This window comes from Girardinichthys multiradiatus, chromosome X (assembly GCF_021462225.1).
Source record: "Girardinichthys multiradiatus isolate DD_20200921_A chromosome X, DD_fGirMul_XY1, whole genome shotgun sequence".
NCBI classification, from domain to species: domain Eukaryota; kingdom Metazoa; phylum Chordata; class Actinopteri; order Cyprinodontiformes; family Goodeidae; genus Girardinichthys; species Girardinichthys multiradiatus.
The window spans coordinates 16671080-16683617 of NC_061817.1; the positions used below are offsets into that span (position 1 = coordinate 16671080).

The 12538-nt window shown below is 38.4% G+C and overlaps 1 protein-coding gene across 2 annotated transcripts in view; it reads right to left on the bottom strand.

Annotated features, from left to right (window-relative positions):
- LOC124862825 (carnitine O-palmitoyltransferase 1, liver isoform-like) overlaps window positions 1-9615 on the bottom strand; it is a 32533-nt gene extending 22918 nt beyond the window's left edge. For both annotated transcript variants that reach the window (XM_047356970.1, XM_047356969.1), the window contains exons 1-2: window positions 9513-9615; window positions 4827-4969 (exon numbers count right to left, since the gene is read on the bottom strand). In XM_047356970.1, coding sequence (XP_047212926.1) covers window positions 4827-4969; window positions 9513-9615 — 246 coding nt within the window. The remainder of the gene's footprint in view (window positions 1-4826; window positions 4970-9512) is intronic.
- Between the last annotated feature and the right edge of the window lie 2923 nt (window positions 9616-12538).

Genomic DNA, 12538 nt, shown 5'->3' on the forward strand with positions numbered 1-12538 from the left:
TCCAGGGATATGAATACTTTTACAAGCCACTGTACATTTAAAAAGATGTTCTTTATTTCCATTGGTATATACACAAAAAATTCAAATTCTCACTGAGAGTGAAGTGTAGCGGAGTCAAATTCCTTGTTTGTCTGTACAAATTTGGAAATAAAGGTAATTCTGATTCTGAAAGATGGTTTCTACAAAGTATTCCGTATTTGAGAAAACCATATGTCATTTTCCTGTCATTTCACTGCTGTGTGCTACTTTGTTCGGGTCGATCCCATAAAACCCCAGTTTAATTCCTCGAAGTTTGTGGATGTGATGTGAAAAATGTGGACAGATGAAAGTACATAATTTTGCAATTATTACTGTAGTAGGCAAGAAGAAAACCAACCACAAACACAACACTCTCTGGGCGACACCATGTCCTGAGGCGGGGTTTGTTAGGTGGTTGAAGAGGTGTTCATGTCTCAGTGTACTTCGAATGAATGTCAGACTACCCTGCATGCAAAGCTGTTTAACATTATAATACGGCTTTACAACTAACCACACAGTATTCTATTGCATAACAGGTAAAGTACCTAACTGCTGTATTTTATGACTTCTACATATTTATAATTGTAAATGTATTGGAGTCTTCTGTATTGCTTTTCTTGCTGGTCACAAACCACATTCCTGAACACCAGCGTAACATTTGACACACCCATGCAGGCAGTAACAAGTCGTGATTACATCTTAGGAACAAGAGCATTTGTACTTATTCAGGTAAAGGTATAAATCTTTACTAAAGTTCAGTCTCACAATAAGTTACAACTGTTTTACTAAACTGTTTCTTTCATCATGTCTTGTTAGAGGGCTTGTTTTCTCTAAACTCTATGGAGTTCAATACCATCATAAACCCGTGTTTCCAATTTAATTTCGAGTGAAATATTCCTAAAATGAACATTATAAAGTTGTTCTTTTTATAACAGCAAGTCATGCTCTAGGACCTTCGTAAAAAGAAAACAAAAATATGGTACACTTTGATCTAGTTCAGCATGATGCAGCAAAGTATATTAGGAAAATACTTATTAAAACTGCAGGTAAATGAGATTTTAGAAAGATTGAGCCTTAATATCAAAAATATTTATGTATTTGTTAGCAGTTGATTTTTTTATGTGTTGCTATTTAACAGTGGAAGCTACAAATAACTGCAGCCATGTCTAACACCTAAGCATGAGGATAGCTACTCTGGCTAAAGGTGAGGTCACATTACACAATTTCCTGCCAGACTTTAGCTTCGATTCCCTGTCAGGGAAAGTCTGCATCAGTCGACACTAGTTGTAGTCAGTCGGCAGGAAGAGAGACATGGGGTGAAGACTGGAGTCTGCACGTGTGTGAGGGGAACCAACCTGACCTCAGTCACAGTTTTGAGGCAGATCTGGAACCAGTCAGGTACTGTAAACTGTGAACCCAAACTCTCAACATGACATAAAGAATACAGCCAACACTATCCAAATCATATTCACTTGTGGGTTAAACTTAGTATATTGTATTTTTAATTGCATCCCACTGAGTTTATGGGGGAATGGTACAGAAATATAGCCTAAGAACATCTTCTGTTATCGCCACCAACTGCTACGTTTATTTCTTCAAAATGCCTCCCTCTCAAGTGTTTGATGTGTGCAGTTGTCTTTAGTTGGTCTGATAAATCCTGCAGGCTGTGATCCCTCAGCAGGAGCAGCTGGTAAAAGTGTGATCTTTAGTCTTTCACTGATAAAATAAAAACCAGCCGGTTAGTGTGAACACCTAGTATTTTCAAAATCTGTCATAAACTGGGAAAGTTATGTTGGACCTTGCTTTGAGAAAAGAATGGGTTCTGATAATATAAATAGTTGTTGGATGATACGTCACTTAAAGGTTTGTCAGGCTGTTTTTGACTATAAAATAATCTGTGTTTTTAAAACTTTGCTGCTGTGTGGCTCAAATACACATTCAGTGAAAAGACCGTCAGTGTGATGTATATTTAGTTGAGAGGCAAGGGCTGTTTTTGTATGCATGTGTTCAAGTCTTAATTTACCTGTTGGAGTATAAAGTAATGTAATTTGCATGTGGGATTGTAAAAAAAAAACTTGTGCAGAGTTATTCTTTCACAGTATTTTAAATGTAATATTTCAATTAGGTAGTTTTTTTCCCCTTGAGCTTCCTAAAACGTGGTAATGTGATTCCCTCTAAAACAATTCTATGAAGTAATAAGATAACACAACTTAATAGAAAATATAAATGTCATAGAATATGGCCAAATAAACTGAGCTTGACTGCTTTTTTAATAACTAAGATCAACTGTAATGTAACTGACTTTGAGTTTCTATAAAATAAAACAGATCTTTTTGTTTTGTAAATGCCTTAAGAAGACGGTGACTGGGCGCTATATGAATAAATCAGACAAAATTTAGAGTATTAATGGAGTTACACTATAGCAGTAGCATGAATCTTATCAAGAGGACACAATACAGGCCAAAATACCTATCTGATTGATGTTTTTAAATCTAAGAGTAAATTAAAACTACAAAAAGCTCTTATTAATTTATGTCTATAATCATACAATCATGTCATTGGAGTGAATTTACATTTGTTATTACCTCGAAGATAAAACAAAAGCAGAAGAGAATTACCTTCTATTTATTGTTGGACAGAGTGAGGCTTCCACCGCTTCTTGGAGTGTCCACTGATTCAGCTATTCTGATTATATTAAATTGTAGAACAGTTAACAATGTGGTGTGTTTTAGGTTGATATATGATGTTTGTCTGGAACAAAAAGACTAAACCACTGCTTCCAGTGACCTGTATTTGATTCATGTCTTGTTGGCCGCTGCTAAAAATTCTGTAGCAAGGAAAATAACAGTGAATAAAACAAAGAATGGATATCAGTAGTAAAGGAGAAAAATTGGGGAAATGAACTTCATTAACGTCTTGAATTGTAGAAAGGAAAAAATATATTAGAGGAAATTGTAAAGCTACATTGATGTTTGTGTGTAACTTTTTGGCATATTTTATTCAATGTAACAAAACAGAATAATTTGATTTCATCAATATGTTCTAGAGTGTAAAAAGTGTCCAGCATAGAACTGACTAGAGATTTACTTTGATTCAGTTAGTTAATAAAATTCTTATAGAACAATGAAACCCCTTCAAACTAACCAATGTTGGTTTTTCTGTATAAGGACAATCCAGTGGGACTTTTACACTGTAGAACGATCAACATAATGCCGCTGTGTGGTCTGCTGCTGAACACTTCCACGGCATGTAGCATTCGCTGAATAACATAGACAGACGCTTTTGCTGTTTAGTTGATTTTCCACCATACCAGTTCAGTGTATCGCGAGCTATGTACTTCATGTTTGAACAGCGTTGACTAGAAGTGCTGCTTCGGTCAACATTTCTTTCTCCATCGTTGCTGCAGCTGAACGAGGAACCATGCTGTTCCCATATAGCAGACTTTGGTGATAGATGGGAGTCCTAATATTACTGCTTTGTTTCAGTAAAGTTCTGTGGCAAAACCCAGTATTTTGCGCCTGTGTTCAGGTTTAAAACAACTCTATTGATTCAATATACATGCGTACAGAAGAACTTTCATGACTAACACATGAATCGTTACACCTCGATTGTTGTTGACAGTATTTGTGGGATGCACAGTGGCACAGTTGGTGGCAGTGTTGCCTTGCAGCAAGAAGGTCCTGAGTTTAACTCCCGGCCGGGGGTCTTTCTGCATGGAGTTTGCATGTTCTCACCGTGCATGTGCAGGTTCTCTCTGGGTACTCTGGCTTCCCCCCACAGTCCAAAGACATGCCTGCTATGTTAATTGGTCTCTAAATTGCCCTTAGGTGCTTGAATGAGTGCGTGCTTGGTTGTTTGTGTTTTGCCCTGCGATGGATTGGCAACCTCTCCAGGGTGTACCCCTGCTGGAGATAGGTGACCCCCCATGCGACCCACTATGGAAGAAGCGGTATAGAAAATGACTGACTGACAGTATTTGTATAAACCTGTCCTAAAAAAACCACTGACCATCAAAATCAATTCAAAATACTGTATTAATCCCAAAGGGAAATTAAACGTGCTTAATAAAGTATTTTTGAATTAAATTAAGCAAACATTTTCGAATAAACACCTGTTATATTTTCAAGGACAAGTGCTCATTGCAGAGAATATTATCCATTTTTGCCACTCTGCTCCTAATAAAGTAACACTGACACTCTGATCAGCTTAGATTCGCTGGTTAACAAACATTTTATTTTTTGATTTTGTATAGCCTTCTAGTAGTAAATTTAAAGTAGCATTCCTTTAACAAGTGGTATGAGTGGAGCTCCTTTAGTTTTTACAACATAACTGCTGTAATTTTTTGCACCTAGGAACATTTCCAACAACTGTCATATTTGTACGCAAGGGAAAAGTGAGAAGCCTTTTCTCAGCCAGCTGACAGATAGTGTGCAGCAACCGGTGGGAATTTCCAGTGCTGTTTCTCTACACTTCATGCAACCAAAGGAAACTTTGGTCACATTCTTTCAATTCTCTTTAAAATGAACTTGAACCATAGCAACAGTATGAGATAAAATGTTAGTTAAGATATTAGTTATGATACCATAACTTAAAACATTGATATAACGTAATACTGGAATGCATCTCATGTCTGTTGTCTAATATATAGAACAATGTTTTGCTTTTTTATATGTTGTCCCAACTTCAAGCATAGAAATAGTTCATCTAGAAATCCAGTGGAGCCAAACTAAAAGACATTTAGGAGAAATTTAATTCACAACAATATGGCCTAATAAGGACGTGCAAACACAATGCCCTTTAATGCTCACCTTCATGCGGCTGACTCGCTTCTTCCAGGATCGGACTCCGGACAGGTAGATCTGGTTCAGGGCCTGATAGGACAGCTGCAGATCAATACCCTCTGGTGTGATTGTGAACTGGAATGCTACTGCCTGATGAGCCTCCGCCATTGCTACCAAATACAAGAAAACAGTGAAGCATTAACATTATGCTTTGTTTTAGTAAATGGCTGATTAACATACAAAATAGACAAAGTGCTAGTTTTATGTTAGGAACCTTTTTTAAAAGTTATTTCTAAGCCAGGAGGCATTTCAGTGTGCAAATCAACGTGACAACATGGGTTATTCAGTATGTGGAAGGAATGTTGTTTTTATCCACGCAGTACCAACAACAGGAGTGTGTTCTGCTCCTAGATCCCTGTGGTTTATTATACGCAGTTTATTAAGAATTATTCATCGCTGAATATTCTGACAGTTAATTATCATGTGTCTAGTAAGTAGCTGAGCAACTATGACTGTATTAGTATTGAACCATGTGTTTAAAACATCGTATTATAAGAATGTCAACACAAAACTCCTCTCACGACATCCTACAATTATTTATAATTATGTTTCCACAGTGTCCTGCAGAGCACATTATAGTGCCTGCATTTCTCACCTAAACTGTGAGGCCAGGCAAGAAGAGCTGTATTCAGCCATGTGACTGGCTGCCACCCAGCTCCCACGCATCACAGTCACTGAACTGTGGGTATGTGAGTGTAGGAGGCAAAGTGTGCCCAGGTTCACTGTCCAAAGTGCTCAGGCTTTGGCTACTGACACAGAAATGCAGATGTTATCAGGAAGATTTGACCACAGAACTATTTTCCTAACTTAAACATTAACTCGCTCTTAAATTAACCAACCATGATTTAGGTTAAAAGGGCAAAACCACAACAATCTTATATATCTCTTTATTTTGATCACTTTTTAAACCCTGGGATGCAGTGGCGCAGTTGGTAGCACTGTTGCCTTGCAGCAAGAAGGTCCTGGGTTTGACTCCCAGCCAGGGGTCTTTCTGCATGGAGTTTGCATGTTCTCCCTGTGCATGCGTGGGTTCTCTCTGGGTACTCTGGCATCTTCCCACAGTCCAAAGACATGCCTGTTAGGTTAATGGGTCTCTCTAAATTGTCCTTAGTTGTGTGAATGAGTGTGTGCATGGTTGTTTGTGTGTTGCCCTGCCATGAGCTGGCGACCTGTCCAGGGTGTATGGGCCTCCTGCCCATAGACTGCTGGAGATAGGCACCAGCTTCCCTGCGACCCACTATGGAAGAAGCAGTATAGAAAATGACTGACTGACTTTTTAAACCTGGTAAAGGCAAGACATTTGAAAGTAAGGCTAAACATTGCAGTTCTGTAACTTATCTCTGAAGATGCTTTCAGCCTGATTCAGCCTTCCTGTTCCTGCTTAATAAAAGCATCCCCACAGCATGATGCTGTCACCACTGGGACGGTGTGTCCAGGGTTATGTGAAGTATTAGTTCCTACCCCACACAAGTGGATGTGACCGATTCTCCCACCTGAGCCGTGGATCTTTGTAGTTCCTCAAGAGTTGCCATAGCCCTCATGGTTGCTTCTCTGATAAATTACCCAGCCTGTTAGTTAGGTTATTGGTATCCAAACCTTTTGTACCATGTGCCAAAATCGCCAAGCTGAAAGTATTCAAGGGCCATAGTTTTTGTTTTTTCAATTAAAAACGCAAAGCAATTTTATTATTAATTTTTTTTACCTGCTCAACAATAAAATAAACATGGATTTTAATGAAGCAAAGTAGAAAAGAACAAATAAGAAAAGAACAACAATAATTCGACGATTCGAACGTTTTCTATAATGTTGGTCTAGAAAACATTTTTTGCGTATCTCCAGCAACAAAATCTAGAACGTTTTCAAAAATCCTTGCTGTGAGCAGCGTGTGGTGTAGGCCTGTGCAGCATGTCTGCCCCCTCTCTCCACCCCACTTCCTGTCTGCCTACTTTTGAAAAAACAACAGAAACAAAGGTCACTAGTGCCCCCCCAAAAAAATGGTCCTGCCATATTTAGTCTTATAGATTTTAATGAACAGGTGTGCCCAAGTGTGTCTTCCCATACTGGACGTCTCTCTCCCTACTTACTATGACATTAAAATAAAATAAAAAACATGGCTAAGAAAATATTTTGTGTTTTACCTAACAATTTACATTTAAGAAGTAAAAACGTCATCCTAAAGAAATTCCAAAAAGTGTCCCTGCATTTGCTTGAGGGTCATGTTTATACAATTCAGTGCATCCAGTGTGGTTGGAGTCTCCAAGAAGGTATTCCAGGAGCTACAAATGGCCCCTGGGCCACACTTTTGGGTACCCCTGGTTTAGGTGGACAGCCATGTCTTGGTATGTTTGAAGTGGACTGAGCAGTGTCCCATTAGTTTCCCAAAGATTGGGAGCAATGCTCCTTTTTCTCCATGATTCTATTTGTTCATTAATGTTCCTTAACAGACCTGTGGTCTAGTATTGTGGAGAAACTGTCTGACATCCTTCTGTTCATCTGGACTTGAACCCAGTGTGACTTCTATTAGGCTTCCCTGATGTTCATATCATGGACTACAAAATCTAGGACACTTTAATTTGTTGACTTTGCTGCATGAAAGGATATCCTACACTTCTGGGCTAGGACAACTACTCTAAAAACGTCTTGGCACAATCAGATAATGTAGTGCCTGCATTACCCTATAGTGTGCACCTGGGAGCCTCAACATAGGACACACGTGACGACAGAGAACAATCTTCCATAAAGGCTTGGCTGTTTTTTTGATTACTGCACTCCTTAAGTGATATTTTAGTTAGCCCTGTCTTTTTCACATTTGTTATATACTTTTATTCGCTCTACCGCCCCCTGTTGGCGGTCAGATGCCTTGGAGCCCTACTGGTCCTTTGGAACCCTGATAACGGTTACACTCTTTTTAAAGACTCTTAAATTAAAGACTCTCAACCAGTTTCTAACGTTTAGCTCTTTTAATCTAAATTAAGGCAGAGGAATGATGACAGAGATCAGCGCTGAGGCTCCCGTCTCGGACCATCGCCGTCTGTTAGAGGATGACGAAGAGCCTCGATAGAAGGTCACATGTAGTTTTTATATCTGGTTCTCCAATGCAATGGATGTTCTCTCCCTCAGTGATTATCAGTAGACTATGTGTCACCATTGTGGTGTCTATCTGTTAGATTGTGTAGTAGCGGGTGTCCATCCTTAATCTAAGTGTGCTGTGGCTTTCTAATCAAACCAGTTATACCAGCTGCTCCACTATCAACCCCAGTGCCCCAGCTTCAGGTCATTTATGACAAACCTTGGTCCATTTATTCTTGTACTGTATGTCTATGAGCTTCTTATCCTAATGTAACAAAAGGGAAACATTAGAACTTATATTTTATTTCACTATAGTATAAATGGGAAAAACAGCTATGAGTCATATTAATAAAGGTTATTCCTAACACTTTGTATTCCAGTGTCAAGTCTTCATGATGCTGTTCATCCACTATTGCTCTCTAAGAAACCTCAGGCGTTCATAGAACAATGTGGCACCTTCACACAGGGGGAGTCAACTAGGGTGGCTTTTAAATTTATTTGTTGGACTGGATTTTATTTCTGGTATCAGAAGATAGCTTAATACTAAGCCTAGCCAAACTTTTCATAATTTAATTTGTGAAATGTTTTGAAAACATTGTATAGTTATCCTTTCATTTTTGGTTTGCCAACCACATAAACCCCTAATATAATAAAAACGTGTGTGGTTGTAACGTCTCTGAATGAGGAGGAAAACAGCTTTAATGAGAATCTATAAATGAACTGAGCAAAGGAATGAAAGTGCAAAAGACAGTCAGAATAACGTCGCTACATCAACATGAATTAAGTGGTGTAACTAGGCTACAACTTAGTAATATTTACGCGTAAATATTAAAGCCATGACGCCCAACTAGTTTTACAGGCTCGAGCACAAAATAAGGTAGGACGAGCTTGGCGCGCGGCCATGAAGGGGTGGGAGGGAACTCGCGTGCTGCCAGTGCGGATAGTTTTGAGCGTCGTTGTTTTTAGTAATGCTAGGAAATGAATAGACGATGTATTTAAGCTGTGCCATACAGACGGCTAAACTAGGGTTGTTAATATTCAAAAAGCACTTCTATAACTCGCCCTGTCCTTCAGTGCGACTCATCACTTCGTTCTAAAACGTATTGACCAGGATTGTAATTTTAAAAATGCCCTACATATAAACATAGAAGCTGTTTGCTTCTATGTTTATACTGACCGACGGCGAGCAACTGCCACAAGAAGACTTGCTTAACTTCAACACCTCCCTTTAGATTCAAACAAGCGCGTACTTCGAAGATAATAAATCGGATTGTTTTCACCAGGAGACAGATATTTACAGACCCATCTCCAGCTGACATCATATATGGAGCAGGAACCGAGATTCCATAAAATCGAAACGAAAACAATTCACGGAAAATATCTATAGTAAAGCAAGAATACCCGTCTGTCTCGGTAACATAGTAGTAGCGTAGTAAAAGTGTTATTCAACACACAGAGATCCATCCCGCGGCGACGAACAATACCTGACAATAAACTAAAAGAAATAATGCCTGGAGAGATACACGATTGAGTAAAAAGCATCAATGGTTTCAACGAGAGAAGATAAAACAAACATAAAATTACCTGCGAGGTCTTTTTCAGTGGATCCTGACAGTTGGAAACATATGAAGAAAACGTTTGTCTGCGCCCCTCCCTTCACGGGCTCATTACACGTGAGCGTTCCCATAGAAACATTTCTCAGCCAATGGACAGAAAGCAACATTCATTCACTTTCTTCCTTTTTGGAAGAAACACACCCCTTTTTGATCCATGACACACACGAAATGTCCCGGCAGTAAATAGGAAATAACAAACATAATAAAAAAATAAAAAAATAAGAAGAAATACCAATTCAACCATTATGTGATGGTTGGATTTGATTGTTTTAGAATGAAAGGCATTAATTTGTAGAAAATATGGAACGAATGGGAATTTATTCAGCTAGATATCAACTTGACCCGTTTACATTGTAAAGTGCCTTAAGATAACATTTTTGCTAATTTTACAGCGCAATACATGCAGTGGATATAAAAAGTCTACACACTCCTGTTAAAATATCAGGCTGCCAAAACACAGCAACATTAAAGGAGCTGCATGGATTTCTGGTCAGTTTTGATTGTGTTTTACAACTGACAACAGTCCCTTTTAGTCCCGACGTGCCTGGACTGAAGAAAGACAGAAACATTTCCTTCAGAAGAAAACATTCTGAACAATCTTCAGTGAGAACCTGTTGGTCTAACGAATCCAATCTTGAACAACTGTCTGGAAATTCTGAAAGGTTTGCAGAAAGCTCAGGGATGTTATTTTTTACCATCACAATGAGCACACGCATACAAGTACATCTCAGAAAATTAGAATATCATGAAAAAGTTCAACGTTTTCTCAATCACTTCAGAAAGTGAAATTCATGTTTTCTATTGATTCATTCCGCACAGAGTGAACTATTTCAAGCCGTTATTTCTTGGAATGTTGATGATAATGGCTTACAAATAATGAAACCCCCAAATTGAATGTCTCAGAATTAAGACTCTTTCCTAAAAAGTAAAATATTAAACACATCCTTAGCCAATGAATTCCAAACACCTGCATTTTCCTGAGGATCTGAATGGTCGCTCAGTCTGGGCCAGAAGGCTACACAACCATGGAGAAGAATGCTGACTGGACAGATGTTCAGAAGGCAGTCACTGAAAGCCTATGTTAGGAGAGTAAGCCTGAAAGGCCATTGCTCAAGAAGCTGGTTGTTCAGAGAGTGATGTATCTAAGCATACTTATGAAAAGTTGAGTGGAAGAAAAAGGTGTGGTAGGAACAGAAATGAATCCTACACATGGGCTACAAGCATTTACCTGGGCTGAGGAGAAAAGGACTCAGTGGTGAAAAGTCCTCTTTTCCGATGAAAGTAAAATCTGTATTTTATTGGGAAACTCAAGTCTCAGAGTCTGTAACAAGAGTGGAGAGGTACAGAATCCACACTGCTTGAAGTTCAGTGTGAAGTTTTTACAATCAGTAATGATTTAGGGTGCCATGTCATTTGCTGGCGCTGGTCAACTGTGTTTTCTGAAGTCCATACTCATCAAAATAAAATACAAACAATAAATGCTTGAAATATTTTACTCTGTGTGTAATAATTCTATATAATGTAAGAGTTTCACTTTGTACTTGTAAACAGTCTAAGAAGGGGTTATAACCTGTGCTTAAAAGTATGTAGCCACTTACATATTATGTCTTTTCTTTGAGCTTTAGGTTCAAAATTATCTTTCAAGCAAAGGAATGCAAAAAGTGCATCAACAAAGTATTGTTTTTACATTGAAAGAAATTACATGTCAAAGATTATGCTTACTTTATACTTTATTGGTATTACAGCAATCAAACCATATTACATTTGCTAACCAGTTTTTTTTTTTTAATGTTGTCATTGTTGTTTTGAGAATGTATCTTTGGTGATGAACGCCTAGGTCTTTAGAAAGGCCTCCTTGCCATCATCCTAATCTTTACCTACCACTACAGATTCTTTGTCACACTCAAGTTAGGACTCTGGCTGGGCCACTACAGAGTAGTAATTTTACATCCATTCAGAAGAAAAATGTTGGTAGATTTCAAAGATTACTCTAAACTATAATCTGTCAGGAGTATGAATAACTTTGAGCTTAACTCTAATTGTTTCAGACAATTAAACTCATTTTATTAAAATGAAGATAACCAGCTGCATGGTGGTACACTTGTTAGGAATATTGCCCTTCGGTAAGAAGGTCCTAGGTTCAAATCTTGGCCTGGGACGTTTCTGCATGGACTTTGCATGTTCTTCCCATGCATGCATAGGTGTTCTGGCTTCCTTCCACAGATCAGCAAGCTATTGTAGTCTACACTTCAATTAGGTATCAGTGTGTCTTTGTTCTTTGTGTTGCTCTTGTCCCTCCGGTGATCCTGCGCCGTTTAACAGAATGGATAAAATTTAAATGAACAAAGACAACCTGAGTAAATACAGAATGTGGTTTTCAAATGTTGATTTCATTTACTAAGGGAAAAGGGCTTTCCAAGCCAACCTTGCCATGTGTGAAAATATATTTTTCGCCAATGTTAAATCATGAGCTGAACTCATGATTGCAACCTGACCTGTAGAATCAAGAAATAATTTGTAAAGAACCAGTCTGACAACATGAAGCAGGCTAGAAGATCTAAGAAAGCATTACACCTTGCCTCTATCTAAAGACATTTAAGAACAGATGAGAAACACATTGACATCTATCGGTCTGTAATAGATATCAGGTTCATAGTGGTGAACGTTTCTGTGAGTGGTGAGCCTACCAGAATTCTCTGAGGGTGCATGAACCAGTCATTTAGGACATCACAACATAATCCAGCATAACATCTAAAGCCCTGCAAGCTTCACTAGTACCAGCTAAGCTCAGTATTCATGATTCAACAAAATCAAAATTTGCAAAAATTGTTTGTCAAAAAAGACTGTCTCGTGTTTGTCTAAAAACATCTCGAAGATCCCTAAGACTTTTTGGAAAATATTCTGTGGACTGACGAAATCAAAGTTGGACTTTTTGAAAAGAGTGTGTTCCGTTTTATCTGATTTAAAACTAGCAAAGCATTTCAGAAAACGTAC